Raw genomic sequence first — 20,470 nt, 5'->3', positions numbered from 1 at the left:
ATATAAACCTTTTAAGGTCCTATGTATATGCAAGATTGGGTCCTCGATTGGAGGAATAAAGGGAAACTCAAGTATGCGCATCAATAAAATTCCATCTTCCTTCTTCAACTTTTCTAAGAAAACAGGAAATGTGACGCTGTTTTAAACACATTAAGGTTATCGTCCGTGCACCATAAGGAAAAACATATCATAAAAGTTCATAATTTGTTTATTTATGCATAGATCTATTTGAAATTTGTAATGTGTATTGATGAAAAATTATCATTTTTAATAAAGAGTAGTGAAAACTTTAAAACACAGTGATGATAAGTTTTCACACTTGTCCTCTATTTTTGCGGACAACCTTCGTATAAGGTGTTGAATATCGTCATTTTGATATTTATTGCTAGTACATGTTTTATTCAATGACAATGTCGATAGTGTTTAAAATCTTTCCAGTCCACAGTGTAATAATGAAATGTAATGAGACTTTTTAATCATACACAGAGACGTAAGCGTAGTCATAGGTATCGGTCGTACAATAAACCTGCAATACGGAAGAAAATGCAGCTAAATCAATCCGTCTTTTCCCTAAACTTTAATATTCCAATAAAGGAATTGACGCGGTTAATATAAGTAAAAATCTTAATCACAAAAGAGCCCAGTCTTGTATTCCACCATATTTCAAGTTAAAGACACCTTGTATTTCCTACAAATATACATCGACCATTGCTTCCAAAATTTTCATCTACAAAAAAAATTTACATGGCCTGGATACTGAGTATCTGAAACAGAATACTCCATCGTGTTCATGTTCTTCTTTGCCCTATAACTGTAGTCCTGCTGGACATATTATTACAGGTGACGTAAATATAGTTAATAAAGAGGACCTTTGATCCCTGCCGACAAAGCAGGTAACAGCATTGTCTTCATTTATAAGGCTCATTATATAAATTGTATTTCGGAAGAAGTTGGATTTAATTCTACAAGTGACAATCCCACTTATACAGTTCTTTGGCCAGTTCCGAATAAGAAATCGATTCGGCGGTGCTATAAATATACTAGGCATTATTTCAAAATCAAATTGTTTTATCAAGGTAGTTCGATGACTTGTGGAATTAAATATTGTTTCATAAAATTTCAGCCTTCCCTAAAAAAAATTATTTTGCAAGTTACCATAGGTGTCCATTTTACTAGTTACGAATAAGCCGACGAGTTCCGGATAACCTAGAGATTCTTATTCAATTCAACCCTAAATTAAGAAATATACGTCGAAGACGTTATCCATTGGCATGCCCAAGAAAGGTTAAATTAATTGCTTACCAATAAATTATTTGTATTTCTAAAGGTTGAAGAGAAACTTAGAGGTACTGTGGGCACTGAGCTCATTTTAATGAAACCCCACACCTTCTTTATAATTATTTATGATATAATCCATGTTTTGCTCTGGGAGATCCGAAATAAGCGTCAGATCAAAAAGTAAAATACAAGGTTACAATGTCACAATGTAATAAAGAATCGGTTAAAATATCATTAAATAGTATTCAGTGGTATAGGAGGAATTGTGGATAAGAGATGGATATACCTTTCACTATTACAAAGAATGGCAGTATCTATGTTTTTCTCAGGGACCACAAATTATGTGCCAGATCCAAAAATAAGATAGGTGCGCTTTGTCACTGTTAAACAAAGATTCTGTGAACGACTCATTAAATTCTGTGAAGCCTCATTAAACTTCATTCAGTGGCAGAAGAGGGGTTGCGAATAAGAAATGGATACCCCAGAGCGTATCAGACGAACGGACGTACAGACAGGCGTACGTACGGATGTACAGACGGATGGATGGACAAACATCTCATTACTATATTCCCCTTCTTCCGTTTTCTTCAAGCGAGGGTATAATAAGTCACGTTTACAATGAAGAAAAACAACGAAGAGTGAATTTATAATAGTGTTTAAAATGGGTATTCGCAACTGGTAAAATAAGAGAAAGAAAATATTTCGATATCTTCCAGTGTTCTAAATATCTATTTTTGACAAGTTTTTAGTATATTTTAGAGTACATATCAAAATTACTTTTGATACCTGGAACGTTGTCTTATGTGAAATATGTATGTATCTACAGAGGTTTTTCTGCAGACTTACGCGTCGCAGTGATTCAGATTTGTTGTATTGTAAAAGTATGTCGACTGTTTCAAGTAAGATAACGAAACCAAACTGACGGCAAAAAATCAAAACTTCATATAATTCAAACACTCATGAATAAGCCTTCCTACCATAGATAACAATTTATTTTTACACCGTTGAATTTATTAATTATCAGTCCTTAAATTGCTAATTATTCGGAACTGGCCAAAATCCGGAACTGGCCAAACGACTGTACTCGTACTTCCCTTTCTAAGGAAGAAATTCTTCAAAATCATATGTCAGTTTTAATATTTTTAATATTCCACAGAGCCAAAATGAATTTGAACTACCCTATATATATTGGATTCCGAAACTTTATAAAAATCCTTACAAACAAAGATACATTTGGGTTCCAGTAAATGTTCAACCAAGCCTCTTTCGTTACTCCTCACTAAGATATTGACAGTAGTGAAGAAAAAAATTCAAGAGGACTGTGCAACAATATATTCAAGAAGTGGTGTGTGTCAGATGTGGATAATCAAAAATTCCAAACAACATTTGGGCAATTTGAAATCACAAGATTTTAACCAAATCAACAGCATTAAAACTTACGACTATTCAACTATATACACAACCACTACCCACGATAAATTAAAGTCCAGGCTTTTTGCTGCATTTTCAATAAAAATGGAACTCGTAAATTTACTTATTTGGTCATTGGTCATTTGCAAAATTATTTTGTTAAAACACATTCTGATTGCACACACAAGTACTCTGAAGTTGACATCAAGAGATGCTTGAGTTTCTGATTGACAATATCTATGTGGTTTTTGGAGACCAGGTATTCAGACAACCTATTGGAATTCCCATGGGTACCAATTGCGCTCCGTTATAAGCAGACCTTTTTTGTATTCATATGAAACAGAATTTGTGCAAAATCTGATGCGTGAAAAGAAGAAAACACTTGCTGTGGCCTTCATCTCGACATGTAGGTATACCGACGACGTATTGCCAATTAACAATGGTAATTTCCATTCTTATGTCGATACGATATATCCTGGTGAACTTAAGATAAAAGATACCACAGAGTCTGACACATCATTTCGTAAGTTCTATGGTTGACACAATGACCTTGTCAGCAAATACAATTTATCATTGAGTCAAATGCTAACTGAAGTTTTTCATGCTAATTGTTACTCCATTATTTATACACTAAATTGACGACGGATTTTCCCGATCATGACAAGGAGCACACGGCGGGTGTGACCGGTCAGCAGGGGATGCTCACTCCTCCATGGCATCTGATCCCACCTCTTATGTTTCGGTTTGCTCTGCTCCTATTTTGTATTGTTTTATGGACTTTGATATTGAATACTGTTCGTTATCTCCATATTTTTCATACAGTAAAATTCAACAACGTAACTATATCTTCCCAACATTCGCAAAACAAACTTGTGTAAAATTAAAGAAGAAATAACAATGAAATTTAGCCCCTATATGTTTTTTTTTAATTCTATTGTTTATGAAACAGCTCAAATTAATTTATAACGATAACATTATATTAAGCTTGTTTCTAATTACATTGGAAAATAATGATTTACATAGACTGGATCATCGTTTTTCACTTCAGGAATTATTTCATACATTTCCACTTGATCCACAGTGCGATATATGACAACATGACCATCTTTACACGCCATTATAAGGTATCCCTGATTGCTTTCAAACGCAAGTGCAACAGGACTGTGAAAAATATTTTCAATTTCATATTCTTTGTGGCTCAACATTCGAGTCTGAAAATTTACAAAATGTAATTTTTGACCTGTTGAATTTCCTACAACAACATTGTTCTTACAAACACAAGGTTTGGACGGAGTGAAATATTCACCCTTCGGACTTTTCCAACCACTTGTATTGCTTTCCCTCTCGGAGAGCACAACTCTTTTTAAGCCAAGTTCTTTATCGGATATCAAAAGTCTAATTTTGGAACTACCTGTTTCCACCGAAACATACGAGGGTTGCTTAAGAAACACAACACCTTTTCCGTATTTATTAAGAACTTGTCCTGTCCCATTCCTGCGAATGGTATATTCGATTACTTCATTTTTCCTTGGTTCACAAACATAAACTTTTGAGGATGCTACACAAATTCCTTGCGGTTTATCACAATTTTTCGTAAATCTTTTCTCAAAACTGTATCGATCATTTTTCCTCAATTTGAAGACATGGATTGTTGCGTCTGAAGATACTATAAGGAAAATGCATTATACATTGTGAAAGTTTGATTATGTATGGTACTCAAAAATTGCTAAAACAATTAATTATGCAATAGAAATAATTTAAAACATTGAAAATATCACAAAATTTAGAAGACTTCATTTGTAAATTTCCCAATTTTATTCTAGATTTTTTTTAAAATGAATATAAATGCAATAGTTAACATTCTTTCGATAAAAAAAAAATTAAATTTGAATATATATACTTTTTTACTTTAGCTTAGTTTCTAAATGTAATAAAAAATTGATAGAATGTGTCTGTTTGCTATCATAACTAAACAAATGCAATACAATAACGTCTTCCAGGATCTGTGATGTAAAGGTATTCTTTCCTGTCGTCTGACGTATAAGCTGCTACATCAAAGGGTCCATTCAATCTTTCTGTTATATCCCATAAGATTTTACCATGGATGTCATAACCAGTACAAAATCCTGCAGAATGACTGGCAACTATGATGATGTCATTCACATAAACCATACCTAAAGACATACAATGAATTTGTAACTTTAATGTCAATATATACATATATTTGCTGATTCTTTTTTTTTTTGAGATCATCTTTCTTTTTCCAAGATCACGAATTATTTGAACGAATCGGTAGCTGAAAACAGTGAAATGCACGGATACAAAGACGAATGCATTTGACTAGGAATTATGAAAAATGATTTGTAAACTGTCATAATCTATCACCCGATAGCATATAAAAGTCCTACCAATTGTTCTGTGTGAATTATGTTTAAAGTAATGGGAAAAGATCAAAATGAGGTTATAAATTACTTTTAAAATAAATATTGTTGTCACGTTATACAATTTTGCGTTGTAACAATGTGACTTTAATTTGTGCAAAAAACCATGTGAGTTTAAAAAGTGTGTTGAGCTGTAATTTATTATATTTATAGTTATTGTCGAACACATTATTCACAGTCGTAGTGAAGATGTACAGTAATCCAAACACACCTGATAAATATCTATTTAAAGTACTCTTTTTCTTTTGCCGGTTCTCAGTTTTCATTTTTCTATTGTTATTTTTTTAATTATAATATTTTTTCCGATTGTTCAAGTTCACCCTCAAAAGAAACGTTGCTGTTTGCAAGCCTATTGATTAAATGGCATTTTTTACGCAACACTGTATTTACTTGCCAATTCTACTATAGCACGCAATGGCCTAGTTTTAATCATTACATATTATTAGATTTGTAAACTATAAGTATCGAAACGTATTATTTACTGTTTTAGTGTACTCATGTAAAGAACTAAATATATTTAAGTACATGAGCAAGTTTTAAACTTTTTCAAATCTTACAGAAAACCAGATTTCTTGAAAAGAAGAGTTTGTTTTATGCATCAATATATTTTGTAAGACATTTCAGAAAGTTTTTAAACAGTAATTAGAATAAACATGCTTTCCTTTAAGACTGAAACTCATTAAATTATACACGGGTAATGTTAGTAACATACTGTATGATAAAAAAGAATCTCACTAATAATGATATTCCTTTTGTTTGAATCTAACACATCATTGTGAAAGTTCCATGGTTGATACAATGACCTTGCCAGCAAACACAACATATCATTTTGCCATATGCTGACTGAAATGTTTATGGACGAAATAGTCAACGAATATTTCCTTTTCCCAGGATCAACACGTGGCAGGTGTGACAGGTCGATAGGGGGTCTCACTTCATCCCAGCACTGATGTTTTAGGAGGTCCGTGTTTGCCCTGCTCCCGACTTGTATAGGCTTTAAACTTGAATACTGTACGCTTTATCCATATTTTATTCATGTAGTAAATTAAGTTTTTTATATATATGTGTGTGAATTTATAATGAAAAAAATCACTCACATTCATCAAAAATTTTCTTCAAATGTTCCGAAAAGTTTTCATTTCGAAAATATAACGACGTTATCTCTCTCAATAAAAAGCTGAAAATATAATCATATGTATTTATCTTCATTTCCTATTGCTTTATTCTTCTGCATTTACCACTTGCTATTTTGCAACTTTCGGAATTGGCATATGAATATAGGATATCCTTTTCATGATATATTTTTTTCAGGAAAAGGAGTTCTTATGTCTAATTAACTTGCAAAGTATTTGAAAATAATCATTTCAAGTTATTCTCTGATACATGTTTTATTCAACAAATTTTATGGAATCACAGGATAATATAAATTATGGAAAATGAAATTAAAGCGAACCGTAATCAAGCCCAAAGGTCCATTCATTTGATTTGGAGCAAAGCAAACATGAACATGTAAATCACTAGAGGTGCATGGGATCACGTGCCATGAGAAAGTAAGCATCCCTTATCGACCGTTCACACCTGGTGTGTACTCCTTATGATCGGGCAAACACAAAAATCGGTGGACAATTCAGTGTGTACAATATGACCTGATAATTTGTACGAAAATCGCCAGATAGCATTCGCCCAATGATAGTTTGCATTTGCTGACAAGGACAGATGAAACATACCTTGAAGTTCCTTACCTGTAATTCTTGATTCCGTGTCAAAATAGTTCAGTCTTTCTTGAATGTCTTCACTGTTCTGTGTACTTCTACTCCGTGTTAAAGACGACTCATTGACTTTTGATGATTTGATTTGACTGATGTCAGTGTAGAGATCCTACGATGTTAAAATACACAAAATCAGATCTATGTACATACTAGTATTCAGCATTTTAGTTGCGGTATGCTATTTTTGAAAAATGACTGTTTTAAACAATGAAAGTAAGAATTAACAGGACTATTCCATTTACTCTAATATTAAAAGCATCTTCGATCTTTTATTTGTATGTGTAGTACAATATACTGTAAATCACTTTTTATTCACGAGAACTTTATTTTCGCGTAATTACGCGGGACAGTGTGTTCGCGAAAAATTTCATTCTCGCGTATAATAGTATTCCTTAAGATTATATAGAGCAATAACCGTAATTCGCGAAAATTTTGTCTCGCTAATCAAGAATCAATGACTATCTCGCGAAAATAAGGTATCGCGAAAATTTAGTTATCTACAGTAGTATTCAGGATGACCGATACCTTTTCATTGATTTTTTATGTATATTATAGACGTAAACATATTTGCTAACCATAAAATATCTATTAAATTTGTTGTAATATTAACTGTTTTGAACATAATTTGCATCAAATCAAATTTACACCCCACTTTTTCCTACCTCATTACCATATAATGCGTCCATCTCACTCATTCCATTCATATTTTCATACATGTTTCTCGTCCTATCGGCTGAAGTATACATTGAGCTAGAAAGTCTCGAATTGATATACATGCTATAAGTGGCTGACGAGCTAGAATCGCTGTTGGTTGATGCAGATGATCTGATGCTGGCACTCCGACTACTACTTGGAATACTGTTGGTCGATTCTTGAATTCTTTTAGTTTGGAATGAGAAAAATGGCAGAGTGTAACACTTGTGAAATTCGTTCCCCTTCTTTTGAAGCAGAGACACTTCCCGTAATAAGACGTCATATATTTTAATGACAAGTTTGCATTTTTGTTTGGACCACTCCATTTCGGAAGCAATTTCTCCTTTTAAGTGTCCTCCTTGTTTTATTATTTTTTTATTTTGTTTTACCACTTCCAAATCGATTTGTATAGCTGTTAAACCTCTTTCGAGTTTTTCTTTTATTATCCGAATTTCATTTTCGGCTCTTATTACATGTTTTGAAAGTGACTCTAAATGATGTCCTGAACAACATTCATTACAAGATGGAATTTTACAGTCTAAACACCAATTCTTAATGATTTCATGATCGTGGTATTCACAAGGTGACTGTGGATCAACATTTATATCCTCCTCATGGCATTTCCTGTCAATCATCTCACTGACTTCGTATGTTTTGTGTCTTTTAGTTGAGGGATTCATGCTATGAAATTGATTGCAATTGTGACACATCCTCATACTGCATCTTTCACAGTAACTTACTGCATCTTTATCGGTATGTTCACTTAAAGAACATGCGGGATTAGTGAGCAAAAGGTTGGTGATTTCCCTATATGCTACCTTCAAAGAAATATCTTTAGCAAACCGATTTATGGCAATCCTACTTGTAGCCTGAAGAAAGGTTTCATCACAAACAGAGCATTTTACAATTGGTTGCTGCCTACGAATACATCTCAAGTTCATTGTATGACCACATTGTAGAAACCAAGGGTCAATGTAATTTTTCGAACAACATGGACATTTTGTGTACTTCTCCACATCACTTCCATAAACGCTATAAAGAATTAGTCATTTAGATTTTAAATGTTATTATTTTCATTTAGCAGCTTTTGATTATCAACTACCTATTTCACAATTTTGACTTATCAGAAAGTTTGATTTTTGAAATAAAAGTAATTATAATGAAATGTACGGAGATAACAAATAGTATTCAAGATCAAAAGTCCATAAAATAATACAAGATAGGAGCAAACACGGAGGGGGGCTTTTTTAATAATCCGTCGTCAATTCAGTGAATAATATTGGACTAACAATTATTATGAAAAATGTCAGTCAGCATTTGAATCAATGAGAAATTGTATTTCCTGACAAGGTCATTGTATCGACCATAGAACGTACGAATTGATTACTTTAAACAAAGCTGCTGATATTTTTGTTTCATCAACTTGTTTGTCGATAATTTATCTCGTTTTAGAAATTGTTCGTACGTAGAGCATGCTCTTGAGTATGAAATCGACTGACATTTATAAACCTTGTATGCAGGTGATGATATATTAATACATTAGAGGGTATATTAATACATTAGAAACAGATGTGTCGGACCCTGCTCAAGCTCGCTGGGATATATCGTTCAGACATAAGAAGTCATCGCGTTTATCATATAGCTTACTTGTTAAAAATATTACCATTAACGTCTTTTTTGGGGCTCGTAACATAAAGCTAAAATATCCAAATATGAAACAGATGTGTCGGACCCTGTTAAAAATTTTTTTTTATCTCAAGCTCAATGGTTTTTGATATATAGATATATTGCTAAAAGTTATTCAGTTAGTGTTTTAATTAATTATATATTAAAGTTGACGTCCTTGCCTATCGGTTTAAGTTATGTTAGATTAGATTTCGTATTAGAATTATAATTATGTTATGAATTGTTCGGAATGTTTGGAAACAAATACCACACGGTCTCACTGGTACGATATATGAAATGTTTTCAGTTTACCTTTTGTAACTCTTTTGTTTTGACATGTTCACTTAGCCTGTTATTATCGCAGACAAGAAAAGATAATCGAAATTACCATTGTTAATTGACACTACGTTGTCGATATATCGGTTTTTTTTCTAAATGTCTCTCTCTCTCTCTCTCGAACTCGAGGTGAAGGCCATTTATTTTCTACTTTACAGAAACTTATTACTGTTACTGTCATTCCCTCTTTCTTTTCTGTTTTTAACAAATTATTTCAACTCATATTTTCAAAGTGAACATATTCCTATTTATACAATTCATATGAATATAAAAATAGTTCTGCCAATAATTGGGCGCCATTGATATCCATGGGAATTCCAAAAGATTGTTGGGAGATCTGGTCTCCAAAAGCACATGGATATTTTCAATCAGAAATTCCAGCATATTTTTTATGTCAAATTCAGAGTACTTGTGTGCATAATCAGAAGGTTCTTTAACAAAATAATGTTGCAAATGACCAATGACAAGGTAAGTAAAAAAGATAGGCGCATTTGGCGTGTGATCTGCAGGAATCATTTGTACGGAACATTTATGGTTTAAATGTCCATGATTTGGTTGGCTGAACATAGCTGGTCAGATTTTACAAACACGTCCATAGAGTTTTTTTTTCATTTAGTTTAAAAGACCTTGTGAGAGTGTAACATTTTTGTCCGTTTTTTCCTTGGCGGTACTATAACATAGTAATGTTTCACAAAAAATAAACACCTAAAATTTTAATGCATAGATGCATGATACGTGTACATGTACAATATGGAATAGAAGATTGGAATTGATTTCGCTCGAGAATCAAATTGAACCAAAATTTATCTAATTCAAAATTTTAATACATCAGTACATAAAACGAAACTGACAAAATAAATGGTTGTTAGCATGAAAAAGAAATTAACGCCCCATGCCAGGCTCGAACCAAAAACTTTTCGCTTCGAGCACATTCAACAGGTAGTCCTACTTACTGAGCTATCACCGCTATACATATACAGTTGATTTAAAAAGGACAAAGAAGCACAACATTCACACATTTGGATTTTTTGGGAAAAAGTTCATTTTTCGTGGTCTCCTGGTCTTCTCTCCATTTTTTAAAAATGTGTATTCGTTTCTTTGAAATAAAATACACACAAATAATGTTTCAAAATCATGGAGAGAAGACCCAGAGATAGAAAAATTTTAGAAAAAAGTGTTTAAGAATTTACCATTTTGTACCAATTGTCTGATCTGGCCAATCTTATTTTTTAGCTAATCAAAGCTCAATTTCGGGAAAATATTTTCCGTTCCTGTTGCACAGAAACCCGATAAATAAAAATTTTTTTTCATAAAATTTCATATGACATTTCGATAAAATGTTCACTTTTCAAATACATGTACGCCAAGATTCCTGAAGATTGCCGATCAAAAGCGCCCTCGTTATTTAAAAAAAAATAATTGAAAAAGCAGCTGTCATTGATATCAAAAAGCCTAAACTTAAATTCCTCCTGGGGAATGATTATGTATAAAGTTATAAAGTCGTACAGTGTATGTTTGTAAGCTTTTGATTTAAGTAAAATCTTGAGATTTCAAATTGTCCACATGTGTATCCTCATCTGATTTACACCACTTCTGAAATAATTTATTGCACAAAACTCTTGAAGTCTCTCCTTTACTACTGTTAATATCTTAGTAAGGAGTAAAGAAAGAGGCTTGGTTGAACATTTACTAGAACCTTTTGTGAATAGATCTTTTTTGTAAGGATTCTTTTGACATTTTGAAATCCAATAAACATATGGTATACGTATTTCAAATTCATTTTGATTCTTTGGGATCCTAAAAAATTTCAAAACTGACATATGGTTTTGAAGAATGTCTTCCTAAGAAAGGAAACTATGTGCAAAAGTTGGATTGTCACTTGTAGAATTAAATCCAAGTTCTTCTAAAATACAATTACCGTTCACGGTAGCTCAGTCGGTAGAGCACTCGCTCCGTGATCGGAAGGTATCGACTGACCTAAGTCGATAAAAATGGGAAGCAACTGTTCCTTCGCCATGCGCTCAGCACTTTGAGGTGAAAGTTGCGGGTCCTTCGGACCTTAAAAACCGGGGTTCCGTGTCAGCGGCGGGCGTTGGCACAAAAAAGATCCCTCACTGCTAAATGGCCTTGAGTGCCGAGTAAAGGTCAAGATTTAAAGCCCTTCACCGGCATACGGTGACGTCAAGAAGATGCTTGAGTTTCTGATTGACAATATCTATGTGGGTTTTTGGAGACCAGGTATTCCAACAATCTATTGGAATTCCCATGGATACAAATTGCGCTCCGTTATTAGCACACTTATTTTTATATTCATATGAAGCAGAATTTGTGCACAATCTTATGCGTGGAAAGAAGAAAACACTTGCTGTGGCCTTTATCTCGACATTTAGATACATCAACGACCTATTGTCAATTTACAATGGTTATTTCCATTCCTACGTCGATACGATATATCCTGGTGACCTTGAGATAAAAGATACCACAGAGTCTGATATATCTGTTTCATACTTGGATATTTAACTTCATACAAACGTTAATGGTATTCTAACATCCAAGCTATACGATAAACGTGATGACTTTTCTATCGTCAACTTCCCTTACTTATGCAGCAACGTACTTCATCACCCGCATACAGAGTTGATTCGAGCATGCTCTACGTATGAAGAACTTCTAAAACGAGGTAAATTATTGACAAACAAGTTGATGAAACAGGAATAACACTAGTCTCGTTTAAAGTCATCATTTCGTAAGTTCTATGGTCGATACAATGACCTTGTCAGCTAATACAATTTATCATTGAGTCAAGTGCTTACTGACGTTTTTCATCTAATTGTTAGTCCATTATTTATACACTGAATTGACGATGGATTTTCCCATCATTTCCAGATCATGACATTGAGCACACAGCGGTTGTGACTGGTCAGCAGGGATGCTCACTCTTTCATGGCACCTGATCCCACCTCTAATGTTTCGGAGATCCGTGTTTGCTCTGCTCCTATCTTGTATTGTTTTATGGACTATTCGTTATCACCACATCCTTCCTTAATTAATGTTGTAATCTGCTTTGGTGACAGAAGTCACCAGTAAATACTGATCATGTAATCTATCTATATCTTTCCACTTATAACTGTCGAATACAGATGGATACATGTAGTTGGGTTTCATATTGTCCCTCAGTCTTTTAAAGCGTAATTGTAACATTTATCTGGTGCATTTTTTCCCATTCTTACAAAGAGTAAACATTAAAATATGCCGAATCATTCCTTTCCCTGTTTTTACAGAAAGATGTTACAAAGAACCTCTTTCAAATTAACATAATATAAACTAGAGGTACTGTGAGAAATAAGCTCACTAAATGATACCCCCCGCCTCCCATATGAATAATATGGCAGTGTCCATGTTTTGCTCTGGAAAATCCAAAATATATGTCAGATCAAAAAGTAAAATACTGTAAATGTATTATATTTAGCGTGTACGATATTTAGCGGAAATTGGTTTTTAAACAAGTTAGCGTTGATTTGATTTAGCGCATTTCTTGATATTCTTATTTATGTATCATTGTTTAAGACATTTAGCAATGTACTTGAATTAGCGGAAGTATCTTTCCGCCAAAAGCGCTAAAAAGAATACACCGCCAAATGTAATACGTTTACAGTAGGAGGTGTACAATGGCAATATGTAATAAAGGTTCTGTGAAAGTTTCATTAAATTTCACTTCCGTGGTATGAGAGGAGTTGCGGATAAAAGATGGGTATCCCAAAGCGTAATAGACGGACGGACGGACGGACATACCGATTACTGTATACCTTCCCGCTTTTCAAGCGGGGGTATAATGAAAAAATACCGTTGTTGTTCATGCTGATCATTATTTAGTTCTTACGTATAGCCATTATTTAATATGAATTCTAACTTTTAAAAATCATTTTTGAATAGGAATTCAAAAAATACCTTAAAAACTTTAAAACTCCTAGTAAGGTTCTTTCTCAAGTAAGGCTTATTTCGATTTATTTTTGGGAAAGGATAAGAGAACTAGTAACAATTCTAAAAATGAAACGTTTTATAATTTCCAAATCATAAAAATCATAAATATCTATTTTGGTGGTATGGCTGTTTTTGATATCTACATCTACATCTACATACTACAGCATTCCATCAAACATGATGATTATACGCTGGCCCTGCGCAAACGGACCCCCTGTTTCTTCTTTTTTTATCTGCGAATTTCTTTTTAAAAAACCCAATATCTTATTCACCTTAGAAGTTATATTATTGATATGCGGTTCTCAGGTTATGTTGTAGGATAATGTTACCCCTAAATATATTTTCTTTATAGATTCTAATGTGTGTCCTTTAAGTTATAATTATATTTTACTGGTGTGCGAGATCTAGATCTGGTGATACTGAGCGAATTGCATTTTTGAGGATGAAATTGCATTCCCCTGACATATTCCCAGTTAGCTAAGGAATCAAGATCTTTTTGGAGGATTACACAGTCATTTTGATTATGAATGGGTCGATAAAGCAGTCATCGGCAAAGAGCCTTGTATTAGATGTAACAGATGATGGTAGGTCATTTATATATAAAAATTAAAAATAGAAGGGGCCCAAAGACTGACCCTTTAGGAACCCCACTGACCACAGACACTGGACTGGATACCTCACCATCAAGGACAACCTGTTGTACTCTGTTGCTGAGAAAAGCAGAGACCCGTCTCCAGGTGTTACCGCGTATCCCATAATTATCCAACTTCCTCAGCAACTTCTGGTGAGGTACCTTATCAAATGCCTTTGAGAAGTCCAAAATGATCAGATCAGTTTGAATGTTTGAATGTAAATTTTCCAATAATTCATGGCTAAGAGTAAGTAGCTGAGTTTCGCAACTTCTCTTAGCTCTAAATCCATGTTGGCAATCTACTAAGATATCTATCATATTTGTCTAAATGGTTCAAAACGTTGCTGACAACTATACGCTCTAGAATTTTACAACAAATGCATGTTAATGAAACAGGTCTGTAATTACTAGCCAAATATTTCCCCCCTTTTTGAATATAGGAATGACATTAGTTTGACGCCAGTCTGCAGGTACCTCCCCTTGTGCGAGTGAAATGTTAAAAATATGTGAAAGATGTGGAGCAAAGAAGAAGGTATGGTTTCCATACAAATTTTGCCCTGTGATTTTCTAAAAAATGAAACTGGTGTAAAAGTTGAAAACTCATGCTTTTTAAATAATTGAAATTCAATGCAGAAAAATCATACAAGTCATTTATCTCACATGTGTTTTTAAATGTTAATTATGACGTCATAAAGATGTGCATTTTCCCGTATTTTCTTAAAAAGTTGCAGAAGACACTAATTTTCAATGGAATTTTCTTTCAGATAACATTGTCCACAGGCATCGCCCACAAAGATCTTGAGATATGTGATTTGTTATTAAATTTTGCACAAGATATCAAAAAATTAAAGTGAGCGACGGCCGTGGACACTGTTTTCTAAAGGAAAATCACCCTTGAAATGTGCCATTTTGAGGCTTTTTCTGTTGAAAATAGAGAAATGCTTCACATTAATGACGTCATATTTGCAGAATGGTAAACCTTAATGCCACATTCTTTCCTGATTTATCAGAGTCATTTATTTAACTAATATTTAAGCCAGTTTCAAAACTTTTTGATGTCATTACATTTTTAGGGCGGAATAAAGCTAAAATCATACCTTCTTCTTTAAATGCATATTGTTTAAGGATGCGAGCTGGTATTTCGTCTGGTCCTGTCGCTTTACTAGGATCTAATTTTTCTAATAATTTTTGTATGCCATTTACAGTTATGTATATTTCTTGCATGTATGGATATGTCATGGCTCTACCTCTTTTTGGGGTTCTCATCCTTTGTCTATATTTTTATTGGTACCTTTGTAGTAACTTTTGTAAGACGGAAGATTTAATTAACATAGGAAATAATTCTCCTTAGATGGACGTGAATCATATCATTTCGTAAGTTCTACAGTCGATACATTGACGTTGTCAGCAAATACAATTCATCATAAAGTCAAACGCTGACTGACGTTTTTCATAATAATTGTTAGACGATTATACAATCTCAATTGAAGTCAGATTTTACAGTTATTTTCCGATCATGGCGAGGAGCACATGGCGGATGTTACCTGATGGTATGAGATGCTCACTCCTGCATGACATCGTGTTTGCTGTGCTCCTGTTTTGAGCATGAATACTGTTTGTTATCTCCATATATTTCATTAAAAAATGAACTATGGTAAATTATTGTTAGAGTTAGTACTGTAGTCCAGTTTAACTCATTTAATGTCCAACATTGGAGGTCAATATGAGAAAAACAGATTATTTCAAAGCAGCAAAGTAAACGTCGGAACATTTAGACGCGGTAGAATTTGTGAATTGAAATTCAAAACTGAAAACTAGCAATTGTTAATTTCTTACCAAGAATCCTGACCGCCTGTCGCCATATCTAATGCAGCTAAACACCAGGAAGGGGATTAAGCGTAAACAATCCTTCTCTGGAGATGCAAGTTTTCGAATGATCTAAAATCTTACATGATTTTTTTTTCTATATAAGTATACCATCATACTTTTGGGTATTGTCTCTAAACACATGTTTACTTTTTATAGGTGTATACTTTAGAAAACACTCTTTAGATATTTTAAAATTTAATTTCACTTAATTTTTCAAATTTTGTGCTTTTTACAAGTAAATTTGAAACCAGTTTTTTTGTCTTTCAGTGTACATTTGAATACTATATGCTGTTTAATTACGAAAATTAATAAACTGAACTTCATTTACCTCTTGATTTCCTACATCTGACGTTTCAGATACACTGTATACAATCATAATCTATTTTATCTACTTATTCAATTTTAAAACAGAGAAAGGAAGCCAAGGAAAATAAGCGGAAAAGCATCCTTACAACTCTTCACTTATATTTGAAAATGTTACAACAGTCATCGTCACATGAAATTGAAAAATAATAGCTGTGATGAAATTTATGAAATCAAGTTAAAAAAAGACAAACAAGCGGTATCCTGGAAATCCTGGGGATAAAATCTCGTAGAGGAACGTATCTCCCATTGACGGTTCACATCATGTATTAAGTAAAAAGTAAAAGAAGTAATTCTTTGGATGGATGTTTTAAAAAAACAACGCCCGAATAATTGGCGGGAAACATCTCAGTAAGAAAAGGAACAATGGATAAGATGTATTTGCAATCAATATATTTCCATAGAATATACAAAACGCTGATTTTTAACAAGAAAGTTTCAATTCTATTACAGTAACTTATTTGTTATATTGGGTTAAAATTTATAATTAAGATATACTTTTAAAAGAATTTAGAAAGGAGACATAACGCCATATTTAGAGGATTATTGATTGATTGATTGATTGTATACTGTTTAACGTCCCTCTCTAGAATATTTCACTGATATGGAGACGTCACCATTGCCGGTAAAGGGCTGCAAATTTAGGCCTATGCTCGGCACTTACGGCCTATAAGCAGGGAGGGATCTTTATCGTGCCACACCTGCTGTGACACGGGGCCTCGGTTTATACGGTCTCATCCGAAGTACCGCCCCATTTAGTCGCCTTTTACGACAAGCAAGTGGGTACTGAGGACCTATTCTAACCCGGATCCCCACGGGGCAGATGATTATTGAATATTACTGCATAAAAAGGGAAAGTTGAAGATTTAAGATCAGAGATAAAATCTTTTTTTCAAGTTCTCATTTAGCAATTAACGTCTCTTAAAGCTGAACACGACTCATAAATAGGTTTTTCGATACATGTATTACTACCTATAACATCAGCACTAGGGTTTACTTCTCGCATTTGGTAAACACTTGACTGCTTTATTGGCAAGGGTATCAGCGTGGAATACTGACCCGCGTGTTCGTGCTGGCTATCTTGCAGTACCTTTGTTTACGTTTTATTGCAGCTTCATGTGTTTGTGTTTGTTTGATTACTGCACTAACCTGTGCAACTATTGTAAGTTTCTGTTGGGAATATCAAAGATTTTTAAAAACTGAATAAAATAGTTATTGCAAGGAATATATCTCTATTAATCTATATTATTTCGAGTTGAAAAACGTTCCTAAACAGGCACGTATCAAGCCAAAAAAAGCCAAAGTCGAAAATCCTATTTCGTGGGGGGGGGGGGGGGGGGGGGGGGAGGCAAACTTTTTCAATATCTATTTTTTTAAGCTTACAATACTATATTTCCTTCATATTATTACACTTAAGTATAAAGTTGGGGGGGGGGAACCAGTCTTTCGGCGAACATTTTCAATAGAAAAAGTATTGTTGGCAAAAAAACGGGGGGGGGGGGGGCTGCCCCCCCCCTGGCAACCCCTGTTGCTACGTGCCTGCTCGACCCTTAAAAAAAGAACCATGAGTATATATAGGTTCTCGAATGATATGTAGGTCGAATGATTAATATCAAACGAGTTGTGTGTTTTTGACACACAATGAGTTGGATAAAAATCATATCCAACTACAATTCATTTTATCGCTATCACTATTCATTATAAATATTTAGTCTGTTTTATATAGTACTAAACCTTATTTTACTCCATCAATCCAACGTAAACCAATTAATTCTGACGTCACAATTTTGGAATATAAAAAAATCCATCGAGTCATATCCAAGGGATATGCATTTGATAAAACTTGGATATCCAATATATAAATAAAACCAATTCTTTCAAATTAGAATTAAAATAACGATTCTTAAAAAGACACTGTCGTAGGTAGATTAGAAGACCCAACGGAAATGATGAAGTAAAATGGGTTGATTTACTTAGGAATATACAATATGGCTTTTTATTATGGCAACACTGTTTATTTTAAGTCACATTAAAATACAGACAAAGAAAGACAATTCTGTCAAGTATACCTTGCTTTTCAAATAATATATATTAATGAAGAATTCTTTTCTACGACTATATAAATTATTTGAGGTATATTTGCCTTAATATCTTTTTATTTGTTTTTAGATGCTAGAGACATTATTTTAAAGAACGTATTTTTTCCTTCTCGTATTTTACTTGTACAACTCAGAATAAAATATTAGTAGATAAATTGAGATGTTTAATTATTCTTGCGGGAATTATATTCTTGCCGAACGGCTGATTTAATAACTTTTTAAAAATACTTATGTTTTAGAAAAAAAAATCAAATGAATATAATGTTCCAAACAAAAAATAAAGAGGAAATTCTGATACTGAAATTCGTTTCTATCCCCCCCCCGTTTTTTTTTAAAAAATATTCTGATAGTTTTTTATCTGAAAAAAATAAAAGAAAAGAAAAACATTTCATGCTTTGAAATAGAATTATGTATTTATAGCAAATAAATGTCTTCCTTATTCGTGTGACCTTAAACCTGAGATTGTTCTTAAAATAAAACAGTCATATCTAATCTGCGATAAATACAAAACAACAGATTAGAGGTAAATCCGTCCTGAACTGAAATGAAATTTGAAATCAAACTAAGGAGCGATGATACATTTTTTCTATCTTGAGGAGAAATAATATCATGCCACAGGTTTAGGAAAATGGTTAATTCTTTGAATTCATATTCAAACAAATCATTTTTCTAGAAAAAAATTAATATATTGTAACGATCCCCCTATTTTTCTTGAATAACTCATTTTCCTCTTGGTATATTTCTAAAGCACTTTTTATGCACACTTTCAAATCATCCATAAGTTCTTGTACATAATTTTGGAATGTACAGCGAGAGTTATATCGATCGATAAAGTGTTTGCTTAAAATGTAGCGTAGATGCCATTTTTCTTCTGTAGAGATGTGTTGAATGTCAGACATCGTCTTGTTATTCAGTTAAACGTTTGTTGTTGTCTTAATTGTACATAATGATTAAGTTGCGCTGTAATGTAGGATTATCTTATAATTCGTGTGATCGATGTTTTTATGGTCTTCGAACACAAGTGTCTTACTGAAACTTCTGCCGCCGCCATACTTTGTTTACTTTTGTATTTTCCCATTATGCCTCGCGGTGTATTGATCGATTTTCATCGTAGTTATTTCGGCGGAAGATTTGATTGTAAATTCTGTTAAATTAGGCCTAAATGTTAAACACTGCTAGATGAGCTTTTAAAAGTATAATAAATAACATTATATTTTATTGATTTATAAAATTATTTTATGTATTTCTAAAATTTATTTACGTATTTCTAAAATTTATTTGCGTAATTTTACCCCAAAAATTCAAAAAAAAAAAAAAAAAAAAAAAACAAAAAAACAAAGGCCCTCTAGAAATGCTAATGAAATAAAAAAAAATACTCTGTATTTTAGTAACTCCAAATTATCATTCCCTGCTCTGCTAAAAGAGAAAATAAATAATGATACTGAATTAACAGAGTGCAGTTTGCACTGAAATGAAGTTTTGAATGGTATTATATACGCAGATTAAAATTAGTTCATTCCAAATACTGTAGAATTTTTCAATTAAAATTTTTTTGGGGGGTTTTGCAGGAAAAGTTAAGTTTATTGCTATGTCATTTCAAGAAGCTTTACGAGGAAAAAACTTAAGGCATTTAAAAAAATTGGTTCATCATTTTTATTGTACATTTATGTTGAGGAGGGACACAAAGGCATTCACAAAGTCACAAGGACGTCACCAGATGCACATAGACTATACATGTACTGTATTATAAAATAATTATTACAATATTACTGTATTGATAAAAGGTTTTGAGGATCTCCATAACGTACTAGTGTAAAACAATCAGCAAATAGAACTTCAGACAATCACTACCAAAAGCAAACATCAAAATGAATCTCAAAAAAAAAATTAAAATCACGGAAGCTATGATACAATTCCAGAGTCCACAAAGATACT

General features: G+C 33.1%; 1 protein-coding gene across 2 annotated transcripts; it reads right to left on the bottom strand.

The window, feature by feature from the left end:
• Positions 1-3,608: 3,608 nt before the first annotated feature.
• Positions 3,609-16,421, bottom strand: LOC134250796 (uncharacterized). Of its 2 annotated transcripts, XM_062733138.1 has the most exons (6): positions 16,402-16,421; positions 16,041-16,142; positions 7,561-8,623; positions 6,872-7,007; positions 4,674-4,862; positions 3,609-4,354 (listed from the first exon to the last, which is right to left on the bottom strand). In XM_062733138.1, the coding sequence occupies exons 2-6, from the start codon at positions 16,064-16,066 to the stop codon at positions 3,684-3,686; spliced, it is 2,085 nt and encodes a 694-aa protein (XP_062589122.1). In that variant the 5' UTR covers positions 16,067-16,142; positions 16,402-16,421; the 3' UTR covers positions 3,609-3,683. The 2 variants fall into 2 exon arrangements, with proteins under 2 accessions (XP_062589122.1, XP_062589123.1); XM_062733139.1 differs by lacking the exon at positions 4,674-4,862 and having other exon boundaries at positions 16,402-16,415.
• Between the last annotated feature and the right edge of the window lie 4,049 nt (positions 16,422-20,470).

The sequence above is a fragment of the Saccostrea cucullata genome, unplaced genomic scaffold (genome assembly GCF_032062105.1).
Source record: "Saccostrea cucullata isolate Sc308-1 unplaced genomic scaffold, CSIRO_AGI_Scuc_v1 ctg2859, whole genome shotgun sequence".
Taxonomy (NCBI): domain Eukaryota; kingdom Metazoa; phylum Mollusca; class Bivalvia; order Ostreida; family Ostreidae; genus Saccostrea; species Saccostrea cuccullata.
This window is presented reverse-complemented; position numbering and strand designations above follow the sequence as displayed.